Raw genomic sequence first — 25,227 nt, 5'->3', positions numbered from 1 at the left:
CCGTATAACCCTCCAAAATATGTATTTTGTCAGACTCAGGGCACGTCAGTAACAATCGTAGGCACCCATGGGTGCCATGATCCTCCGATCAGCGCCAGCCTGTTGTATCAGGGGATCAGACCAGCAATCAGTTATTAGTCTAGCAACTTGATGGGTCAATATGCTTCTGTTAGGAAGCTCTCAACGTCATCTATTTAGTACCGCTGGTCCTTAAACAAATGTTTAGGGAGATATCCATGGTGGTTCAAATGTACCTCGTCAGGGCTGGAGGCCTGGTATGTGCGGTTGTCGTCACTGAAGTCCTGGTCAGCCTCAGCGGATTCCGGCTCCCCATTGACGACGGCATGTGACTCGTACACAGGCGTGACGTTGTGACACAAGGCAATGGCCTTCACAGCCTCGTGGATGCGGCTGGAGACGCTCTTGCGGACCTTCGGAGTCGGACCAGTCGCCTGGGACTTTTGTGATGGCGTGGTGCCGCTGGCGCTGCCGTTGGATGGCTGGGGGGCCACCTGTCCATGCAAAGGTATCACAAATTACACAAAGTTTGATAAATGCAGAACAGCTGAAGTGAATGAAGCAACCTTGCTTCATTCACTTCAGCTTTCATCAATCTAGGCTACTTTTGATCTGGGCTCAGGCTGTACACGCATATCTATGCTATACTAGAATAATAGGGTGACCACCTCAAAATAGTCCATTTGCAGAACAGAAGAACCTCTGTTGCGGGACAATGAAGGACGGGGGGTGAGTTGGTCGGATGGACAGAAAGACAATAATATTTTTTGAACGGGTAGCTCAGTCAGTAGAGCACTCGCCATTCAACCACATGGTCATGGGTTCGATCCTGGGCACCAGCAACTCAGCATATGAGTAGCACAGCTTGGTTTCGGCAAGTGGAGCGGTAAGTACTGGGAGCTGATGGTAGGTGTTGCGCTATACCTCAGCAGTCCATCTCCCAGGGGTTAAGCGCATTGTTAAACGGGCATAGACAATAAGCCTCTCCAACCTTGCTTAATAATTTGTTATTTCATTTATTATTAGCCTAAATGCCTTGATTTCGTATGCTGTAGCAGCACATTTTGTTACCCCTGCTGTTAATAGTATGGAATCTTTCTTATGTTATTTTAACAGGCTTAAAAACACATCTCATACAGGAAAAGAATAAGTATGCAAAGACACTTAGGCTCAAAAAGCCTACAATCAGGATGGGCCAACATTGTTGCATTTTGAACCGCTGCTTTTAAAACAAGGTTGTAAATTAATGTGTTCTTACTTTGTTACCTGCTAACTTGCATTCTTGTTGGAAATGGACAGCATTAGGTGTGATTAGATGTAATCCCATTGATATTACAGCTACACAGAGCAACAGAGGCAGCATTACAAGCATTATCTGTTATATCTGTTTCGACAAATTGTAAACCATCAAACCGTCGAACATAAATGCTGAAACTTTACTTGCTGTAATGACTTAAGATTGGAGGACGCAGGGTACACATGTTCATGTAGCTTGTTCAAGTCCATAGACTGGCGGAACGCTTATCCCATAGTCTGGAGGGACAATTGCTCTGCAACCAGTAAGACTCCCTAATCGGGAGATAAGCGACCGTAGGTCACATGTATACAGAAGAGGGCTGTAACGGCGATTGGTTCCTAGTTGTGTGGGCAATGTATAGTTTTGTTTGGTGGTCTAAGAAATGTGGTGGCAGGCATGTTGATGACATGAGTGTAGACATACTGTGTAGTGTGTAGCAATTTGCGTGTTTTTAGGGGCAAAACTGTAGGAGTAGTGGGCAAAAATGTGTTGTGAAAAGCGGCCTGAAGGTGGCGCTAGAAGAGGGCCATGTGAGAAATTAGGGGTGGGGTGTCCGCGTTGCCTTGGCGGACGAATAGGTACCGGCCGCGGCTCTCCCGGACGCTCCTAGCCCGAGTTACGGCATTTTATGTGAGCTGCAGTGGCAGGGGGTCCTCCACTGGGGGCGCCACCACTTTTGCATCCGTTCTGGAGCACCAGGAGTGGGTGGTCCCCGGGAATGCCCCGTGAGCATCCCCGTTGGGGTGGTCATTTGGTAATTTGTCCACATGTGCTCATTTTTTACACTTGGGGGTCCCCGAGGCAGCTGGGGGTCCCTGGAGCTCCGGGGGTCCTTGGAGGGTGTAGTTTGGCAGGTAAGGAGTGTGTGTGCAAAATCTGGCATGGATCGGGGCAACGGGTGCGGAGATATGAGCAGGGCAAAAGTGTGACGTGCTGATTTTTTACACTTGGGGGTCCCCGAGGCAGCTGGGGGTCCCTGGAGCTCCGGGGGTCCTTGGAGGGTGTAGTTTGGCAGGTAAGGAGTGTGTGTGCAAAATCTGGCATGGATCGGGGCAACGGGTGCGGAGATATGAGCAGGGCAAAAGTGTGACGTGTGTGACGGAGGGACGCACGGACACCTGGAGCAGGTTTCTATAGTAAATGCGACCTACGGTCGCAATTATATTAGTCAGCATGGACAAGAAATATGATGCTAATTGGCCTAGTAGAATACAAGAATAGCTGCGGACAGACACAGAGGGCCGAACGCATGATCTCTTGGCGTAGATAAATACTACAATACTGTACATGACCCGTTTATGCAAAAAATATTCCAATTCAAGTTTTCTCGCCTAAAGGCTCAAGTAGTGGACATGTCACTGGAAGGTCGCTCTAATATTATTAATACTAATATTATATTCTCTAATATCAGTGCCAGCATTCAATAGCGAAAGAGTGCAAAGCTCCCCCCAATGAAACTGTTGGAGGGACGTGCTGTAATTAAGATATTGCAACCTGTCCGGTTAAATAAATAAAACACATCGAAGATAAAAGGGAGCACTCCCTCTGAGTTACAGGATAAGTCCTGGATTAAACCCCACATTCAGGGCCAATTCAATTTGACAGCCCTTTACAAGCTAAATGATACCGCAACACAGGAAAACGCTGTATCACCATCTTTATCATGTCATATCTGGTTTGAGGGTCTTTTATGTTTCCCCCCTCCTCTGACAACTCCCATCAATTTAGCTCTGTGTCGGTGCGCGAAACAGGCGGCCCACAGTGCCAGCTGGGTTTGACAGGGGCTGATGTGCTCCAGTGGAGCATATGAATTTGGCTTATTATTAACCTTCAGTCCTGCCAGGGCAGAGCGAGAGAGGGAACTCCTACAAGGATGTGAGATGACAAGGCTTTACGGAAAGCAATTGTGTGTTTTACTGGAGAGATCAGTGAGTCAGACTGTCTGACATGTTACCGTGGTCTTGCAATGGCATGTCATACAGTATGTTTACACAGGGTATATACATGAGTAAGTATGGTTTATTTCTAGGGACAGATATATAACAATATGGATATGTTCCATATAAGCAACACGGTTGTTTTAGTATTTTAGTATTTTTAAAATCATAGCAGCCAGTTTCCAGTGTCTGTCCTTTGAGCAAGTTACTAGACACCTAGATGGAAGTTTGATTCCTTTGCTCAGGGGCATATTATATGGCACCGCCAACACCGGGGATTTAACCAGGAAACTACCTCACCTCTTGGCAACGTCATCCGACTAATCTACTTAGATCTACTCTTTTTGCCAAAATGTTTACCTTTTATGACATGCCCAGAATAGGGACGCTAGGGTTCGTGTGGTTAACTAATCTTTAAAGAAAATACATCCAATCTCTATAATGGCCTGACACAGCCTTGCAAAAGCAGGGTGATGCTAAAAAACACTAGTCATCTTTCATTAGCTGTGCCTCGAAACGTGAGTGCAGGCAGATGGTTTCAACCAGCTGTTTGGAGCAAGCCGAGTCTGAACAATATGATTCTGTCAAAACTTCCAGCCTGATCTGAGCCACCCAGAGAGGAATACCCAGGCGTACAACTGCGAGAGCTCAGGGACACAATATGATGAATGAACAATATAGGCCCTCTTTCCTGGAAGATATCATCCATTCACCAATATTGGAGAACTGGATATTGATTAAACCGAGAGATGGGGAACAGAGGGAGGGGAGGTAAAGAGATAATATAGTTTGCGGGGAATATTTGTCCCTTGCGCAAAGATTCTGATCCAAGCCATATTTCGTTTAGATCATGGGTGAGTGGTTACATGTAGGTATTCCGGTAAATAAAAATAACTTTCATCACCTGTGCGTATGACTGGATTATGTGACTCTGTATCTCATCCATGGTGTCAGTTCCATATGATACGGTTCCCAGGTGCAGTCGCTTGAAGATCATCTCATTCTGCGTTAGAGTGCCTGCAGTGCACGAAAGGACCACACACACACACACAAAACCACAAAAACTTTTCATAAGGAAAACAATTGCTGAGGAACTGACAAAATGCTTCATAAATGAATGTATTTATCTACTACTTGATACTTTTCATGGCTATACGTATGTTATTGCAATTGGGAAAATAAAAACAGAACCATCCTGCCACTTCACTGCTTTCATTTAAGTTGAACTACTGTATTTCAAATATCAACCCATCACGGTTTGATTGTGTGGTATGTGTCATAACAAATATTCTATTAAATATCTGAGTTGATGGCACTTCATGTATAGAAAATATCTTAATTATCAAACTGTTGCACAGATTCCAGATTGTTCATTCAAATCTGAAAGTGTTAAGTGTTTTTACACTGTCGAGTTAAATTAAAAGTCTGAATTTATACTACTATTGCAAAAACACCAACGTACAGCTACATACGCATATACAGACACAGACCCATCCACCCAGTAAAATCCTCAGTATCAATTCATCAATTTCTAAGTAACTTCGGGAGTGTATAAATGCATTTGTACATTCTCTGAGTTAAACTAACACGTAAGATTCTACAGTGCACAAAGACACACAAAAAGCTCAAAACAGCAGCAGAATGTCTAAATATCCAATGCATCATGAGACATGCAAGGGGAGGGGGGGGTGTGACTGCCGTCTCATTGACCTAATCTAATTACCCATATGGGTTCCCTGTCCTCTCTAACTAACAGACAAGACGCATCACCGCATACAAAGAGACGGAGTGAGCGCTCAGACTACTAGCGAAAAGAAAAAGAACGAAAAAAGGATTGCGATTGAAAATGGGGCCAATGGCCTCGTTTAATGGATGTCGGTTGCCAGAATGTGTATTGATAGAGCGTAAACCTGATTAGAGGGCATCTACCTTCCAATAACATTACAGCCACAGGGTTATCCAATTCTAATGGATTGATTGTTTGTTCCTCTTTTCCATGTGCTTTAACTATCAACGTGGATAAATAGGCTCTGAAGCCAATCTATTCCCCACCTAGATCACGACGGGGCGAGACAAAGAAGCATGCTGAGACCACCATAGGAGTTTATCACAGCGATACAATGTCTGGCATTAGGGAAAGAAATGCTCGTTTGTTACCTGCGAATCAGGTCATCAAGTGAAATAAGCCACGTGGAGGGTGTCACGTTAATTCTGTGTTTTTTTGGGAAATGTTACACATCAGACATAGACGATGGATGGAGGAGTATATCTGTTACTTGTACTGAATTAGCCCATTTCAGAATAACATTGTAAATGAGATCATGTCATAATTGTGACCGGCTGTCATAATTGTGACCGGCTTTCAACAGTTTTTCTCAAAAACGATATGTAAATTATTATTTTGTATTTTTCTCCCAAATAAGTCATTATGCCAATTCCCCCATTACCCTGTCACTATCTACTGGCTGTTCTTGGGGAGATTCTGTGTGCTCCTACCTGTTTTGTCCGTCAGCAGGTACACTATTCGGCCCAGTTCTTCAGGGATGGTGCTAGTCCGAACGACGGTACCAGGGATGTTCTCGTCCTTCATGATCATCCAGCCATAGGCAGACTTTCCCATGTCCAGGTTGACACGCAGGCTGGAGGCACAAAGTTTGATAGATTGATTGAATATTTTATTAGGCAAAAAAAACAGCAGAGTTACATTTAAAATACTTTGTCTAAAAGGTCCGTTCATACAAGTCCTTGCGGTCATGTTTCCAACGAGGTCCTTGGTATTCAATTCATAGACATATATAGTGGCACCACAGTTCAAATATCAATACAAAAAAAAGATAACACTGTACAACAACAAAAAAAAAGGAAAAGAAAAAATCTTTACAAGAACGCTCCCTCTAGTTTTGTGACTGTGGGTGTCGCTAACTTTTTGGAGGTATTTACTCAGATATGCGGGAATAGGGGGCATATCGGGCAAATTTGCATTTACAATTTTGAAGACCAATCCCATTTTTAGTTGTTTAACCCTGTCTTCTACCCTGAGCCAGCCTAGGCTGGCAAAATGGGTGGGAGAAAGGTGGGTCATGGGCCCCAGTCCGAGGAGTAGCCGAATCAGTTTGTTTTGGGAGGTTTGAAGCTTAGTCTTCAGTGACACTGAGGTGTTAGAGTACCAAGAGGTGCAAGCATAGTCAAAAAGGGTCTGAATCAGGGCCCCTGAGAGGGTCCTGAGGGCCTGAGGGTTGACAAAAGAGGAAACTCTGCCCATAAATCTTGTTCTCTGGTTTACTCTTTTGACCACCTTTGTAGCCATGCTTTCACCTGTCAGGTATTTGTCAAGAATGCAACCCAAATAGGTAATCTCTTCTTTGCTAGAGATAATTTTGTCATCGACTTTGACCTTGAAATAATTTACATTCATCTGAGGGAATGTTTGGTCCCAAAGAGAATGGATTCAGTTTTCCCAAGGTGTAGTGACAGTTTGTTATCGGTAAGCCAAGTACGGATTTTGGAGAGTTCGGAGCTGAGAGCTTCCTCGACTTGCAACTTGTGCTCTCCTGAGATCAGGAGTGCCGAGTCATTTTGCACAATTTGCAGTTACAGGCAGCATTCATGTCGTTAATGTATAGAAGGAACAGTAACGGCCCTAGAATGCTGCCTTGAGGAACCCTGCAGCTCACCGGGAGGGATGAGGACATGGTTCTGTTGATGTCAACCACTTGTTCTCTCCCCTCCAAGTAAGATCTCATTCAGTTTAGAGATGTGCTATCAAAACCAATCGCCATCAGCTTATCAAGTAGAATTGAATGGTTTACAGTGTCGAACGCCTTTTGGAGGTCCAGCATGACCATGCCGCAGTATTTGCCCGAATCTACCTCACGTTTGATGTAGTTGGTCAGATAAAGTAGGCATGTGTCAGTGGAGTGGGAGGTTCTGAAGCCCTGAAGTGACAAGTGATAAGCTTACTTTAAACCTAAAACTAAAATTAAGTAGTGGTTGTGGTCATGGAATTTTGTTAAACTGACCGCTCTATTCATTAAATTTGCCGGGAGCATTAAGACGGTGTGCGGACTCTTTTCTTTTGTTCATGTGGTCATGGAATTAACTTACAACCATCAACAATTGACCATACTGTATTCACACAGCACCCTGTGGATGCATATTCTGCATTAAGAGTAAAATTGCTGAAGTGTTCATTTCGTTCATAACATTTCTTGGCAATTGTATGTGTATTTCCAATTAATGTTTGTAATGCATGATTTCCATTCGTTTTAACTTTCTTTAAAAAGAATGACTGCTATGAAAATTGACCGATGGGGGAAGAGATTGTTGAATGAGGTGAAATTGAATGTCAAAATATTGAAGAAGAAAGAATAACTTAACGGTCATATGTATAACGTAATACCTGATAGGGATGATGTAGGAGAACAGTACGACAAATCGGAATAGGTTCCGGAACCACGGACCCACAAACCCCTGCACTGCTACCATGACAACAGCCAAGACCACCTGGGCCAGGAACAGGGCCTTGGTAAGTCGGTTCAACTCCAAGTCCAGTAGGCCAACCTGAAGGGATGAGAGGTCAGTCGTCAGGACGTAGAGCTTCCACACACCTAATATTTTATTCTGGGAACAGCTTGTAGGGAAGTTGAACAAGGGGAGGGATTCAATCCCAGGTCAGGAAGGGGTAACATGTGGCAACAGACACACTACATATTATCTGTGGACACATGATGAGTAAATGTTTGATTCATTGTATGTTCCAACTGTTTAACAACAGTTGTCTTTGCCTTCAAAGTTAATAAACGTACATAGCTAGGGAAAGACTACACAAATGTACAAATGTTTTTCTCGGCAGCAAAGCGTGAACGACATTTGTTTATTATGGTTCTTTCTCCTGGTAAAAACCACAAACTAAATCACTGTCACAACACTCCTTGAACACCAACAGCTGGTCAAAAGGGCTTGAATGTGGAAAAGTTCCCATATTGAGATAACCCTCTTAAAAAAAAAAGAAGTAACAGGGTCAGAGTTTTCTTCTCAGTTTTCGAGTACATCTCCCTTCCAATGAAGGATGTGGGAAAATAATGTCAAGGCAAAGAGGAGCGCTTCCCCTCTCCTTGGCAGTGTTTGCAGCGAAGCCCCAAACACAGAGGCCTTTCATCTGACACACCACGCTTACGAAAACACCAAAACATAACATCTCCCCCCACTGCTAAATAAAAGGAACGTCTCTGAAAAGGAGGGGAGGGGAGTGAACACGTATCAAAAGCAGAAAGGAGAATTCCTCCGCTGCCTGTAGTCCCGGTAGGCCGGCCCCCAACGTTCCCAAGAGAGCTGGGAGAGTGACTGATTTATCAGTCGCTGTTCAAACTCACTCAGTAGCAGAGCAAGGGGGGAAGGGGGTTGGAGAGTAAGAGATGGAGTTGGGAGGGCACCTCTCCCCATCCTGGTGCCTCGCTACATGGTTCATGCTTGAGGTATTGAGAAAAATAAGGGGTTTGCTAGGATTAAAATGAAGAAAAATTAAGACAGAGAGAACAGCGCCTTGCCTGAAAAACAGAGGGATCCCCTTTTTGCATGAACAATGGCCGGTCTTAAATTTTCCTAGGCTTGCCGAGGATCAGATGAAGTCATTATTCATTCAGTCAAGGAGGAGAATTACCTCAACCTAAAGATGCTATCAATGAATAAAAGTGCATATTTTAGTCCATTCATTCCAGAACTCATTAAAAGTGAAAGGAATGAGTCAATCTTCCTGTGCTGCTTGTATTTTTGCATGTGCGTGAAATCTGATGAAGAATCACTGCACTGGGCCATGAATATTCATCCAGCTAAAACCTTAGAGCATCGGGACTTCAGAGAGTAAAGCGCTTGTGAGAGAGAATCAAGAAAGTCTGTGAAATAAACTCATATTGATTCAAGGTGTTGTGAGAATGTGACGAAAATCTGAGGAGATCAGAATTATCACAACTAAGTCAAACTTCAAACGGTCAATCTATGCTTAAGAATAGCTTCTGGCCAAACAACATTGTCCTGTCTCTTTACTTTGAAGGCGGTCTGTCTAACAATATTGAGACAAAGAGTGAATCTATTCCTGTAGGATAGATCAAGTGCAGGCATTGTCCTGGCCGGTGTCACAACAGATTATATGAGGCCAAAACATTCTTGTGACTTTAGCCGCACTGTATTGACTTTCTCCCCACAATCTCCAGTCGCCGTATTGGCACTTCTGACATCATCTCCTTGAAATATTGAATTCCTCTCAGCCATGGAGCTTATACAAAACGCTGCTGCCCCAAAACCCCACCCCCACAACCCCCTGCCGTTCGACCGGCCACATCAGCATTCTTATTAAAAGACACTCGTGTCGTGTAAAGACAAAACAAACAAATAAATAAATAAATAGTAATGCACTGCAGTCATGCGTCTGTGTCACCGCACAACCATGAGAGCTTTGGAACAACAGACAAGGTACGTGCAAAACTTTAGAAATGTCATAGTATGGGCAGGGATAGTCTTAAAACATTGCCAAAACAGTGCCAGCCAGATGTCGAACACACTCTCCCTCCAACCTACTCTATCAGATGACCTGTTTCTATCTGAACTGACGGTCTTCCGCGTCAAATCTTATATTTACGCAGAAGCACATTTTCATTAATCTCCTTGCAATCTGAGGGACAAAACGCTCGATGGGGATTCTGCAGGATTAACTTTCGGACTGAAAATGTCATTTAAATCCTCGGTTAGTTAATTTCCCTCTTGGTTAATTAGCGTCTGCCGGCGACCTTTTGCATTGACAGGTCCAACTTTATCTGGAAAGTCAAGGTTAAAAAACCACCTCACCAAAGTGATTGATTAGTGATTAGAGACAAGGGAAGGGAGAGAGAGAAAGAGGGAGAGAGAGGGTAAAAAGAGGCAAGAAAACTTTTGAGTGTGTGCTACCTTGCTACATAGTAATATCTTCAGAGTTAATTTAACTCTGAAGATATTACTATATAGTGTACCAACTATGTAACCAAATGTACAATGTGCACTGCCAGAGTTCCAAATGGATACATTATGTAAGCCTTATACCGTAGCTTCAGTTGCATTTCAGAGGCATTTATACAGTATTTATGCAAACACCATGTTATCATGATTTTAGTGTCATGTTTCTTACACATCAAATCTATTTAAAGGCCCAAAACTATGACCATGCTGTAAATGGCGCCTAAACTGTTAAAGCTAGTTAAACACAGTGTAAAAATGGACCGTTATGGGAAAAGAACACCGTGTAGTTCTTGTACACTTACTGTACACTAAGTATTTAGAGCATCTGTGTTATCGGGGTTTTTAGGTATATAGATCCAGATTTAGGTGTATTTTGGTCATATGCATCTGCCAATAGTTTGAGAGGTGATTAGAAGTTCTCCTAATTGTCATACATTTTTCTGTTGTTTGTAATCACATCCTTGGTTAATCATATGAAAAACATTATTTCTGTCTTTCATTAATTGTATCTGTGAACAATGCTCATGGAATCACAGAGGGTTCTCTTTGTCTATAGATAGCAAAACAAAAAAGTCTTCACCTTGTTCTTGGCGGAGGACGTGTTCAGTACACTTCTGGTCTCTTTGCCTGTGTAGATCACCACCCCTATCACTGTGCCTGCCAAGGACGGAGACAAGGAAAGTAATGCTGCTCATTAACTGGACCACACACACACACCTCTCTCTCACACACACATCCATATAACAACATAGATGTACACGCACACGCACACGCACGCACGCACACACACACACACACACACACACACACACACACACAGTCATCTCAGTCAATTAAGATGAACTGCATGAGAAGAAACACAATAAGGCTGAGGCAGCTCTCCTTCATAGCCACTCAACCCAACAGTCAGGCACAACTTTAATACGTTTAGGCTCCCAGACCTTCAACCCATCCTATGGAAGCTCATAAAACCAGATCAATATGCTACTACCTTTATTTGCCGATTCATTAAGGTGGCCTTATTACAAAGGATTAATGAGTCATTAATATTAAACGAGCTTAATGGGGGGAGTAAGGGTACTAATAAACATAAATACAGCCGCTGGAAGCCCCTGGAAACTATGACAGGAGAAGAGAAGAGAAGAGGTCACTAATTTGAAAGTAACTACAAAGTAATGAATCATTCCCTTAGACTTCCAACTTGGTAAAAAGAAAAAGGGGGAAAAAATGAAAACATGTGACAAATGGTCTGTGTCGCAGCATGGTGAAGCCTTTTCATTTAAACATGCGAACAACTGAGCCTCTTGTCACAGCTGGACGCACACGGTTCATAAGAGAATGAATCCAATAGCGATCCAGACCATTCAGAGTAATAGGCACAGAACACCACTGTGAACATTATCAGGTGTCCTTCAAGGAGACCGTTGTAGAGGAAAATGACACTCTCAACCAAAGGATGATGTCAGGCGTACAAGTCAGACTCAGAGTTTGTGTGTAACACATAGAGAGCGATTGAGTGTGTGTATGTGTGCCAGAGAGAGAGAAAAAGAGAGTATTTTGTGTGTGTGTGTGTGTGAGTGTTGGTCAAGGTCAGGCCAGGGTGGAGTGGGACACCGCAAATCAATGGTGTGGCCATCGCTGTGAGTGTCACACACTCTCAACTGACACAAGCGTTCTGTGGGGAATCGCTTAGCGGTAGTTAAAAGAGGAGGATTACCTCAACCGTACATTTTGGAGAGTTTTTCCAAAGTGCGGATAGTCGTTTCAGGGCCAACCTCCATCAAGGTTTAATGTCATGGGACTGGACAGTAAAGGGTATCAACACAGCTTGAATGTCGCAGTCGGGAGTCAGAATTATTTTAATCATCAGTCAATCAGCGCAATAAATGAACAGGCATTTTGTGTTGATGAGATTGGTGTGAAGCTTGCCTATACCTTTCAGGTCCACGGCACATATTCACACATGGCACAAAAAGGGACAGGAAAATAAGGGGTTATCAACGTACGCTAGATGATTAAAACAAAGTTGCAGTGAATTTCTTACCGGTTTTATGATGGAACAATAAAGTGCCACTTAACCACTTAAGCCCTATATGCTTCACTGTACAACAAAAAGTGAAAGCATATGATCTAAAAAGTACCAACACGTCGCAATGCAATGTGTTGTGGACTTGTAGTCTGATCTATTTTTGCTAAGCCTTATTTTTGATGTCTTGATGCTTGATGTTTTGTGTAAAGCACTTTTAATTGTCTTGTGTGGAAATGTGCTATACAAATAGACTTGCCCTGCCTTGCCTTGCTTTACATTTTATGAAGCCTCCTGGGTGCCAGGGTCCACATTTATAGACCTAAAATGAATGTTAGCCAATTCACTTATCATTTACTTACCAGATGCAACAACTGTGCTGGCCCAAAGGGTGTTCTCAATACTTAGGCTCTCATGGATCTGAGGGTCACTGTCCTCCTGAAGAGAATAGCCACACACACAAAGAGTTTCATATTTTCCAATCAACAATCATTTTGAGGTATTACTTACATTTACATCTACAAAAATCTGAAAATAGTTTAATTGAGTAGTCTTGTCCAATGTCATTCCTAGTTCCTAATACGTTCAGTATGTATATACTGTAAATTATAATCTATCTGGCAAATGTTGGTCTACATTTTAAACATACTACAGTTACAGTATTATAGTAAACTGTTTATGGTCTTTAAACCATGTCTTCATACGAACTTAAATAAGTTTAATTTATCCTGATTGGATGGGATTGGAGCAAGCAGGGAGCTTGAGCACTTGCAACCTTTACTTGTGTATCATTAATATCCAGAACAAGCACCTGACACTACAAGTACTACCATAGCAATGTGGTACCTCCTTTATCAATACAACTCCCACTAGATTATGGGCGAGAGATACAGGCTGCCTTTTTAAAAACAGCATAGAGAAGAGTGAGCAGAGATTTCAGTGATAAATAAACCCCTGGAGAGCGTCTTGTTTCACCCCCCGCTACACACGCACTTAACCAACCCACTCCCTTCCTCTCTTGAATAAAGACAAATGCTGAAAATGGCTCGAGTCAAGACTGCAGAGTTACGGGTTCCAGTTTCGTCTCAAATTGCCTGCCTGATATGATAATTATGATACCTAAGCACCCACATCCTGTCAATCCGACTAAAACATGGGAAGAGGAGCATGAAGAATAAATGGCAGGTTAGCAGAATGCTTGACCGCCCCGACATTGGCATTGTACCAAGGTCCTCATAACTGCTGAATGCAGAGCGGGAGGGAGGCAGTCAGGGAGCAAAGACGCACAACTGGCAAGATCCATCTCAAGGAAGGAAGAAGAAAGAGAGACAAAGAGAGAAAAGAAAAAATAAGAGACAAAAAAAGAACACAGGGGGAAAAAAATAAATCCTCATAAAAAGGTATGCTCATTTGTCTGTGGGAACCTAGGCCCCCCCATCTCATCCCCACCCAAACCCCCGTCCTGCTCGGACTAAAAGCACACGTTATGCAAAAAGAAGGCTGCGGAGGATGAATGAGAAGGAGGAAGTGCTCGCTCACTAAGCCTGGTGTGTGGCCAAGAGTGAAGACCAGCCACAAAGCCTGTCTTTGTACTGGGGCTCTCCTCTCCGTGGGGGCCACGCTAATCTGCTATTAATAAAAAAAAAAAGAAGAAGAAAATTCACAGAGCAAAGAGAAGGGATGGATGGAGCGATAGAGCTGGAAGGGACCTGCCTGTGATGTAAGAGGCAGGCCTGCAGGAGATAGCGGAAACCCGACAAAGAGAGACGGACACACACACACAGCCCTCATTGTTGCCGTTCGTCAACACATTGCGGCGATACGCATCAGTCGTGTCAATTTCTATGAAGAAAAAATTCATTCACACGTGTGTTTTAAGAATAATTGTTTTCCTGGTGAGGAGAAAAACATATCAGTGAGTCACTCTACCCTGGTGAAGTTTCCCTCGAAGCTGTGGATGTCCAGCTGGGGCTTCTGGGCGTAGACGTAGGCAATGATGGAGAAGAGGTCCTAAGGGACAATGGGAAATGAGAGATAAGAGATAAGCGTTCAATAGCAATCACTGATCAGTCAAAGCAGAAGTTAACAATACGCATCCACAAATTCCACAATTCACTGAGATGGCAACAGGAGGTAAATTCAAACCTTTGCTTTAGCCGTGCTGATTTCACTCTTGCACACCTGCGTTTGTTGCTCATAACATTTGTCAATGTAGGGTTTTTGTTGGTGAATATGCCAATTTTTCCATATAGCCATGCCAAACGAGATGGGTTTAAATTAGAGGCAATAACGCAGCAATATCAAAACAATTCCATCAGCCAATACAAACACAAGATAAATATGACATCACTCTACCATCATCTCATTCCTCCTGTTATCAAAATGTGTCAGACTGCAGCTATAACCCTATGAAGCATCGAACACCTAACACCGGCCCTCACTCCCAAGTGGCACAACAAAAATTGATTGTAAATATTAAATTATTCAGCCAGGCAGGCAGCCTCTGCAGCACCAGGCGGCCCTCAGTCATGCTCAGATAGTGTAGTGCTGGTGAGAACATGGGCAAAGTGGTTTAGAGGTGGCGTGGGGGGGGATTATTTTACTGGGCCCCCAATGGAGAATAAGGTTGCTCCAAACCCTTACAGATGACAGCATAAAAAGACATGATGGAACCGTGTCAGGTGCAGAGACATGGACAGAGATTTGACGGTTTCTGTTTCACTGGTGCTTTTATTTGGGCTTAATTCAAATTTGGTATTGTGACAGTATTGATTATTCTGTCTTCATTTTGCTAATGACCAAACAGGCGTTACAACAAGTTGTGTTTTACTGAAAAGTGTTCTGTTCTCTGTTCTCCAAATCTATGTAGTACTAGTATTATAACTCCACAGTTATGTTCTACACTCTACACTACAGCTTAAGGTACAACTAGCTACCAGATTGTCATGGGTAGCTTTGTGTGACTCATTTTCCTACAGAGGCATGTATCGAGGCTGGGCTCCAACAAAGCTATGCTTTAGGGCTCGATTTCCATCGGGGTCATCCATGCCGAAAATGTACACTGATGGTGCAGCAAAGAGCTTTGAATAAAAATGGCCACTAAATGTCATTGGTATGGGACATGTGTGCATTCCAGTCAGTTCAAGTACAGGCTGCAACATACTTCTTGATGAAACAAACTTCGGCAAGATCATAAGAACAAAATTACGTAAATGCGATGAAAACAAACAAACGCATTGCTTTGTCAAAGTTCTTTTCGGCACTTCTTGCACCTCCAAGATTTTTTTTTTGGGGGGGGGGGGGGGGGGGGCCAGGAATCAAACCTGTGAACTTCTGCTTCTCAGGCAGGCTCTCTACCCATTCAGCTATTGCCGCCCCCCCACTCATTCAGCACTCAAATCAGAGTCACATCAAGTATAAAACTATTTTGTCTGCAGAGAACGTGTTCGGTTTCAGCTATAAATTCAAAAAGTTAATTTTGAAGTATGCTGCAGCCTTTAGTCTTCCATTTCACAAAACGTATTAAAAAATAATAATACAAAATTAAATATTCCACACAAAAATCTCTTTGTGATTGTTTGAAAGGTTATGACGTTCAATAGAACCCAATTAAATCTAGAAGATATGGTTAACCACTGTATGGATCCAACATGGCTGGTATTATTTTCCTGGGTATCACAATGACCTTATACTTATAGCTTTGTATGAAATTACTATTGCTACTGTACCAGGAAGACACTATCATGGGACTTTTTCACTGCTGATACTGGTGAAGTGTATTATACTTATGTCTTGCCAAGACATAACACCACACAGAACCTAACATTTTTCTTTGATATCTGACATGACATGACATGACATAAGTGGGTCTTGTTAGCAGACATTCGTATTGGGGGAAATCTCTAATGCCAACACCCTATTCAAGCCAGGGATTAGGCTGATATGTGATGCCACTATGGATATCAGAGCAACCCTGGTTGAAAGGATGATAACATAGCACGTGGCGGGTTTGAATAAAGACCACAAGAAACACATCCATCGCTATCATTAAGCCACTAGAAACCTTATAGGGATGTTAGTCCTCTCAATCATCAAATGACTTACTTAAACTTTAATTGTGTGATCACATTAAGTGGGGGAAAAAATATCTTAAATCTTAAAGTGTTGAGTATCACCTCCAGTTAAAAGGAAGCTACGGTCAAGGTCTAGGTTGTTCCTGCTGTCTGTCACTGCTGACTGGGTTTCCATTACAGCTCAGAGCTGACTGCACTCTGATGACTGATGCTTTTAGAGATAAAGTCAACTTGCTATAGAGCACCGAAGTCTGACGTAATTTACGCATCCTACCTGGGTCATGTCCCCCCCCCCCCCCATTCTGAATTCCCATAGACGTGTTTAATATCACGTCATATAAGAACTGTGTTCCAACTTCCAAAAATAAACAAATGAGCCGGGCGGTTTGACTCATATGGATATGAAGCATCAACTGACAGCGAGAAAATGCTAATGTTACGGCCGCCGAATTAATTCAATTTTTGCCAGAAACAGACTGTATCAAATATGAGTGACCGACTATCGTAAATGATACAGAGCCACCTTCCTGACAATATCGCTGCGACAGTTTGTTTATTTTTGGACCGCAATTCTCATATCAGATGTAATTTTTCATAGAGAAAATACTTCCGTTGCCCAGGGGATGAGTGAGTGACGTCAGGACTTCGGTACTCAATTCATCCACTTGTTTTGGTATTCAGGCATTGGGTTTGTGGTTTTTGAGTCATTTGACACTATTCATAATTTCAGTCCTTGTAACTGTTCATTACAAAGAGTAATTACATAGGGAAATCTGACTGATGCCAGACATAGCAATCCTATTGCTAGTTCCCATAAAGCATGGCTAGCCTTACCTAATACCTACCTGTAGTGCCATGCCAGACCTTGAGCTAGTTAGCAATTATTATTTTTTTTACCTCCACCAGTTATGTTATTGTCTCAATCCATTTGTCTGTCTCTCCGTAAAATAGCCTTAATCAGATTTTCTTCAAACTTGGTGAGAATTATCTGTAGGCTGCCCCAAAAAGATGAATTTGGGGTCAGAAACCTCAAAGGTCAAGGTCGGACAGATGGGCAGATTTTATTAAACTTGGGAATGACCAGGAGGCTGCCAAAAATAGATGATTAGCTTTTGAGTTCAAAAGGTCAGAGGACAAGGTCCCAATCAAGGCCACGGTCAAATCAATCTACTGAGCGCAATCTTTGTAGTTTCTTCTTGTGCAAGTATTTTATATTGTTTTGCCTCAAACTTGTATTCCTACCCCTAGTGCTGGAAGGCGTTGCGTACAGCCAACAGCAACTTTCAGTTTCCAGTCTGTTTCGCCATCCAGCTGATCTGTTCTGATGAAACACGAACCTGGAAAAAGGCACAAAAAAACAGACAAAGACAAACACTGTGTTCAGTCTATTGTATGTCTAGTATTGTGCACTATGGCTGCCCCCTTACACTTAAAATGAAGTGCTTTCCCTGTATCTTTTGTTCATAATATTACCTGTTGATATGTACCTGTGTTGACGAAACAAAGTCATTTTCAATCCGATTTAAATTTTGCATTAGACATAGTGAAGTTTTCAAACGGCATATTAGTCTTCCATCGATCGTTCGTGGAGAGTGCACTGACTTTCTGTTTTGTTTCCTGGTATGGCTCATTATCATTGGTTAATAAGAACAAATTCCATAAAATCATCAATGTATCCAGCAAGATAGCTGGGGTACGACATGAGAGTATGGCAGCAATGTATGAGACCCGGGTGCTTAGGAAGGAGAGAGCTATTGCTAGGGATAGAACGCACCCATTATACAGTCAATACCACCTTTTACCATCAGGACGACGGTACACAGTGCCAATGTTGCAGGCTAGGGCTTCAAGATCATTTGTCCCTACAAGTATAGGACTCCTGAACAAACAGGCCCCATCTCAGTTCTGTGCATAAAATGTAATGTGATGCCTCTTGAACCATGACTGGTGGCCTTGCCTAGTTTGTATGTATTTGTAATTGTGTGATTTTTTGTATCCTGATGGCTGCTTGGCACAAAATGAATTTCCGCAAGGACAAATAAAGTATCTATCTATCTAGTAATGATGTATAGTGTTTGTTCTGTAACAGGAGTCTCCCCATCAATCCAGCTCTTTAGTAAACAGAAAATACATTTTCTGGTGGGACACCAATTTCATCCAATCAGGAGAGAGAACCCATTTATCAGGGTAAATGTATCAACGTTACAATTTTGTCTGCAATTTTTTGTTTTTGTTTCATCACTTCCAATTTCACTTGTTTATTCTTTATCCTTTATGAGTTCTCTTTTCTGATTGGATGAAATTGGTATCCTAACCTGAACATTTATTTTGTGTTTATATTACTAAAGAGCTGAAGAAACGGGGAGACTGCTACAGAATAAACACTAAAGCAATGATGATTATGGCAATATAGAGCTGTTTAACACACATTTTAACAAAACAATATCACAGCACCTTTAATATCTGTTGACTAGTTTTGACAACTGTGGCATATGTGAGGTAGAGCGGCTGTTGGGTAACCAAAAAGGTTCCTGGTTTGATCCCCGGCATCTCCTTGCATAGTGTCAAAGTGTCCTTGGGCAGGGCACTGATCCCTTAACTGCTCATGACCAGCAGGTTGGTACCTTGCATGGTTGCCTCCTGCCTCTGTGTGAACGTGTGATTGTACTTGGATAAAGGTGGTATAATACAGACTATTTACCATTTTCAGAGCATTCTACATAAAATGTAGTGTTTCAATATTGCTGGTATGTCAATATTATATGATTATCTGCTATAAAAACTAAGAGTTGCAACATGCAATCATACACCAATTGAGCTGCACAAGTATGACATATAATCATACGCTACATATTAAAACACATGTACCAGATACAAATATGGAAACGTTACTGTAGTTAATTGACATATGGTCATAGATCACAGTACATAGAGCCTGTGGCTGTGAGAGGGCCACCCGAGGCGCACACAAGAGCCCAATAAATGCTCAGCAGTCGTGACCCGTATTGATCTGAGGTAATATTCCATATGAAACTGATGGATGAGAGTGACTATTTGACAGAGAGAGGTCAAAGGGCAGGCATAAATGGTCCCCAGAGAGTTAAGTATGATGGAAAACATTATCACAAGGAGGATGATTCATGGTTTCCTTCCGCTGCCGATGACAGGTCCTCTCCTCCTCGCTGAGATGTGTGTCTCCCGTGTTTATGTGTGCGTGCGTGCGTGTGTGTGTGTGTGTGTGTGTGTGTGTGTGTGTGCCAGAGAGGAAGAGAAGTATTGATCAAACCAGTTCATGACAATAAGTATGTATTTTCAACTGAAAAATGTGTTGATGTAATGTGTATAAATTATCATAATAAATAGTTAGTGTGTGTGTGTGTGTGTGTGTGTGTGTGTGTGTGTGTGTGTGTGTGTGTGTGTGTGTGTGTGTGTGTGTGTGTGTGTGTGTGTGTGTGTGTGTGTGTGTGTGTTTTAACATTCAACTAATGAAGACATCATCAGCGGTCTGCCATGCATATTGACAGATCAGAGATGGATGGACAGTTCCTCCTGCCTCTTAGAAAAAGGTGTGTCAATCTAACGAGTTTCATTGACTACATGGAATTCACATCATTAGTCACTGAAAGAATCTGGTCAGGTGGTTTCTAGTCTTTATGCTATGCATTTATGAAGAATTAACCCATTAAATCCGGGAAAGCATCTCTGTCATTTTAGATGTCTTTGGCTATTCAAAAATAGCAGATAAACAAGCTTTAAAAAATTGCAAAAGCGAGCATTTGTCAAATAGTTTGATCCAGGGACCTCCAGAAGCAAAGATTTGAGTTAAAATGTTGTTTAAAAAAATATATGTATTCAAAGATTTGCACAAATGTTTAAAAAAATAACAGATCTAAAAGCTCATAGTGTGACACTCGGTGCCACGCTATGAGCTTGTAGATCAGGTATTTTTGAATAGCCAAACTATAAAATAATGGTTATAGCTCAAATCTAAAATGACACAGTTGCTTCCCGGATTGAAAAAAAGGCCTATTTTGGATATAGTGAAATTGAGAAATGATTTTACTTTTTTTATGACATCAGTATCAGCCATTACATATATCAGCCAAAGTGTTTAACCTTTTAAAAACTATTCAAAAATAGCTGATCTATAAGCTAACAATACATCACAGGGCAACGTACACTGACTGCCATAGTGTCATGCAAGTATAGATGCTTGTTCTTTTTTCTCTTCTTTTTTCCACTCACTATTGATATATATCATATTACTTTGCTGCTGCTGCAATGTCCAAGGAGCCGAACAAAAGTCAATTTTACTCTTATGTTCCTTTCACAAGACAACGATTTCACAATAAAGGACCTTGAACCTTGAATGTGGTCTAAGCGTGTAGATCGTCAATTTCTTAAAATATTTTAATAAATAAAGTCAAGTTTAAGTGTATTTTATATACTTATGTGCTTGTTCATTGTATAACTAAAGCTAAACTTTCTTTTGATATATTGGTATAAGTTTAATATATATAATTTAACAAAATATTTGATTCATTTGCAAATCAATTAAATGCGGTAGTCTAGGACTCTCCCAAAGAGGGATGGTCATCGGACGTAAAGGTCTGGCATCGGTTGGGCTCCAATTCTATGATCCTCTAATATTTGTTCTACCCAGCACCAGCTTCACATTCTTAGCTGCACATTCTTTGCCTACTCACCATTTTTCTCAGATGTTCTCAGGAAAATCATGTCGGCAGGAATCCTCTGATTCTGCACAAAACAAAAAACTAAATAATTTACACACTGTACAAATTTGTAGATGACACAATGCTATTGAGCACAGTGGCAACAACCCTTAGAATCATCCTGAATAATTGAACAAGGTCACCACCTTGTCCAGAGAGTGACGGAGAGTCAGTTGTCTCAAGCCTTTGGAAGACACAGTGATGGAAATTTAACTTGTCCCACTGCCACCGGTGACAAGATTTCACATTGACCGAGTTGAAGTTAAAGATCACCAGCCTGACAGCTGAGAAGCAAGCCGCATTAAGTGTAATCTCGGATTCACTGTTGAGAGTGAGTGAGAGTATGGTAATGTGCTCCTAACTTTAGCCTAAGTGCTTGGCCAATTTGTTCTCTCCTATAGATTGCCTATTGCATATTTCAAACCCCTGTGTAGCATACAGTATCTAGTATTTATCATACTGTATATGAAGCATAATTTGACAGACTAGTGACTTATGTGAAGAGCGGTACAGTATGTAAAAGGGAACACTTCAATCTTTTAGACAGGGCATGCAAACTCCATGCAGAAAAAATATTACATGCATGTAACTCTTCATTGATAAGGGTGTATTTACTAAGCACTGCTGATTAACCAGGTCAGGGTATGCTATAGGATGCAATTAATGCATGGGATAGATTTCTAATAATAGATAAATGTGGCAGTGTTACAGTGGGGCTAACCCTTAACCCTTCTAATGTATAGGCTACAGCCTACATTAATGTCTAAAGAATACAATATTTAACATTTTATATATTCAATATTGTATTTTTCCTATGAAATAATGACTTCTAATGTGAAAAGCAATATATGATTGTTTTCTTATTTTTTTTATAAAACCCTGGTGACTACAGTCCAGAAAGATAAAGGACTAAAACAGTAGTACTTCAGCTAGGCTAGGAAAGAACTTTGGCTTGAGCCTTGTTGGCCAGTGGCCAAAATTAAAACATGCGCATGAAGCCCCACCTTCTCCACAATGATGAGGTCTCCAACTTGTATATCAGAACTCTTCACTTGAATTTTACCTGGGGAGGAAAACAAGAGAGCATTATTCCTCACAAATGACAGGGATGAATGTGGGAGAGGACTGAAACAAAAGGGCAATAATCTTAAATTCCCTTAGAAGACACATTCCAAACAGATTGACTACCTCATAAGGTGTGCTCTGAATGTTTAAACGGTGGTGAAATGAAACGCAGCTATTGATCCCTGGTCCTTGAAAATGACGCTGACTCTTAAAACCACAACCTTGTTTTTATATCGTTCTTCTCTTTCTCCCTCCAGTTTCAGAGAGATCAGTTACAGTACCTCGCCCCTGCAAATGTAATACCCTTCTGTTTTGATCCCCGCTCTCAGGCGTGGACTAAAACAATGGAACATAGGGTCACTCTCAATTATATCGACTCAATATGCTCTAAGGACATACAGCCGCTGTAAAATGGCTATGGCTGGAGAGCATGCTTGAACTAATGCTGTGATTTCACTCTGTGGGGGACATTAAATTACAAGGAAAGTTTTGTTTATCTAGTTGGTTGAGTGATATATAAGAGATAATACTTTTATTTTACAATATCATCTTCTCTACAATTTAGCCAAGAATTGACTTCAGTATTAAAGTAGGACTAATGGAGCATACTGTACATGCATGAATGCAAAGTTTTAATAATGCAGCATACATGCATGAATGCAGAGTTCTATAACAGCTACCTGTGTACTGTATGTGCTTTCTTCTATTGTGGGTGTTCGCACAAATACTGTATGTGCATGCATGCACAGGCACATGCACATGCACATGCAGACACACGTAGTGTGAAAGTTACATCCCTCGCCGCCACTGTTACAGATATTACGCTTGGGAATTGGCCACACATTCAACAGAGGGATGGATCTTAGATCATACAGTCTTGAGAAATTGGAGACAGGGAAACAAAATCAATGCAATTACAGCAAGAGGAATGACTTTTGTTACAAGTGTAGATCCATTTGAGTGTCGTCCCTTAATTGCATGGGGAAAAGCTTGACTGTACACTTGAATATCCGTTACCGTAATGTCAGCAAGGGGTTACAGTCATAAGGGAGAGCACAGCTAGAGTGGTTTTGTTCTTCCTAACCTCGCACTGTGAGCTTGCCGTAGAGCTGAGAGTTCATCTCTTTGTCGCGCTGGTAACGGCGCACCTCGTCCACAGCCTCTCGCACCATTGTCACAGCTAACACAAAGCCCTGGGCGACACAGAATATGCAACACAAATTAAGGGATTTATTTTACACTTTTTAACATTTCAGTTGCAAGTTCAGTATAAAAGTATATGGTTGATAGACAGAGACAGACAGATAATTAGACAGACTATTAGAGCCAGTCAGACAGATGGATGGTGATATGATCACAAGATGATAGGGTCTGCCAGCAGGGACACTTGAAGGTTATTCTTAACCTTAAAAAGTTAAGAGCATTTACCAGAGGTGCCCAATAAGTGTACAGATAGCCGATTTTCAGAGATGGCACGAACTGGGAGCAGGCCACCACGAGAAAGTAGAGGTTGAGGAAGAACTTGAACTGCTGGTAGAGAACCTGAGAGGGGTAAAAGAAGAGACAATGATTCTGCACGGTGAGTGAATATGTCAGCAAGGTGAGACGAAGACGACTACGACATCCGCTGAGGAAGACGGCCAAAAACGTTAGCGAGCAGTCATAACGACGCACGGGCAAGGATGGGTTACACGACACAAGGTGGAAAAAGATACATCTTAATGCTGTTACCTTTACATTAACCTAATGGAAACCCGGCTGCTTTTTTTGAAGTTGTCTTTCTAATGACGTTCGAGGGGTACAGATTTCACTTGGCACGGAAACTTGTTAGAGTGTCCGATGAAGGCCAGCTGTTTCCTGAGCATTACAGACTAAATCTGAAAAAAATATTAAATAAGATACTGTACTCAACAACACGGATGACTGCATTAATGAACTAAACAGCAGCAGAGGAAATCAAATGTCTGAAGACTTTGAAAGAATATTTTTTTTAAAACATACCTATACAGACTAGCCAGACTGCCCCATAATTGAAAGATTACAGGTCTGGTTCCTAGTACCTAGGCGTACTTACAAAGTATTGTTGCGAAAGATAAGCACGTCTTTCATTGCAAGTCATGCTGGATAAGAGCATGACTTCAACCTGGTATACCTATTTTGGGCATGTCAAAGTTCTTTGAAACATGCCATGTTTTAAAGAATTGTAGATCTCTCTTGACATTTTCAAAAATGTTCAGAAATGTTCAAGAGGTAGTAGGGGTGTAACATTTTTGAATATGGCTAAAACCTCTTTGCATTGCATTGCCACAATGCATTGCTATTTATTATTCATTGCTATGTTTTAATCATGCACCTTCTGTATATTGGACTTATTCAATTTGATTTGACTGTGCCTTACGGTTATTTGATTTGTCCTGTGTTCCTTTCTTCTCTATTTCCTTATTTTAACTCATCATGTAACTGGCAATGTAGAAAGCTTGCAGAGAACGGATTTGAATTGTGCGATGTGACTATAAAGTTGAATTCACCAGTGTCTTCTTGTGAGATGTTATCAAAAGCCCTTCACTAACACATCCTCTCTATCAAGGAGTGATAGAAGAAGCGTTCTATAGAGATTTGTTGTTGGGTTTCTGTGCTGCTGCTTCTACTTCAGAGAGACCTTTAGCAGAAAGCAACAGGCTATTCATCTCTGCTCAGATTTTGAATAATGATCGCAATAATGAGAGTCTAGCGTCTAAGTCGCAGATTATCAGAGACAATGGGATCGATGGGCGATGCTCTATAGTTAATGAACCCTCTGACCTTTAGGGAAAAATGCACACAGCTAAACTCAATCTGTGAGTATTTAATAATTCAAGGTGGAAGGAGAAAAACAGAGGTGTTTGGCCCGCTATCGATGAGAATATCTATGTGTCTGAGAGACAGTTGACATTTTATAGCTTGGCCAAATGAACGGCTTCTTAATCATGGAGCCATTTGGTTTTTAATAAGGAACTGTGATGGATCGCAAGTGATCCCTACAGGAGTGAACCCTCACCTAAGTAATTGAGAGGCACAATTAACACATAGGATCACTCTAGTGTGTGCTGGC

The 25,227-nt window shown here is 41.7% G+C and overlaps 1 protein-coding gene across 4 annotated transcripts in view; it reads right to left on the bottom strand.

Annotated features, from left to right (window-relative positions):
* The window catches only part of atp9b (ATPase phospholipid transporting 9B), a gene marked incomplete at its 5' end in the record, with an annotated part of 52,256 nt that overhangs the window by 20,699 nt on the left and 6,330 nt on the right, over nucleotides 1–25,227 (bottom strand). For all 4 annotated transcript variants that reach the window (XM_084080210.1, XM_084080211.1, XM_084080213.1 and 1 more), the window contains 12 exons: nucleotides 255–512; nucleotides 4,157–4,269; nucleotides 5,749–5,891; nucleotides 7,652–7,812; nucleotides 10,820–10,896; nucleotides 12,628–12,703; nucleotides 14,195–14,275; nucleotides 17,581–17,675; nucleotides 21,045–21,096; nucleotides 22,076–22,134; nucleotides 23,221–23,329; nucleotides 23,565–23,678. In XM_084080210.1, the coding sequence (XP_083936336.1) occupies nucleotides 255–512; nucleotides 4,157–4,269; nucleotides 5,749–5,891; nucleotides 7,652–7,812; nucleotides 10,820–10,896; nucleotides 12,628–12,703; nucleotides 14,195–14,275; nucleotides 17,581–17,675; nucleotides 21,045–21,096; nucleotides 22,076–22,134; nucleotides 23,221–23,329; nucleotides 23,565–23,678 (1,338 nt within the window). The remainder of the gene's footprint in view (nucleotides 1–254; nucleotides 513–4,156; nucleotides 4,270–5,748; nucleotides 5,892–7,651; nucleotides 7,813–10,819; nucleotides 10,897–12,627; nucleotides 12,704–14,194; nucleotides 14,276–17,580; nucleotides 17,676–21,044; nucleotides 21,097–22,075; nucleotides 22,135–23,220; nucleotides 23,330–23,564; nucleotides 23,679–25,227) is intronic.

Source organism: Gymnoscopelus microlampas, assembly GCF_963454915.1.
Source record: "Gymnoscopelus microlampas genome assembly, chromosome: 15".
Taxonomy (NCBI): Eukaryota; Metazoa; Chordata; class Actinopteri; order Myctophiformes; family Myctophidae; genus Gymnoscopelus; species Gymnoscopelus microlampas.
Note: the sequence above shows the minus strand (reverse complement) of the source record. Positions and strands in the feature narration are given on the sequence as shown.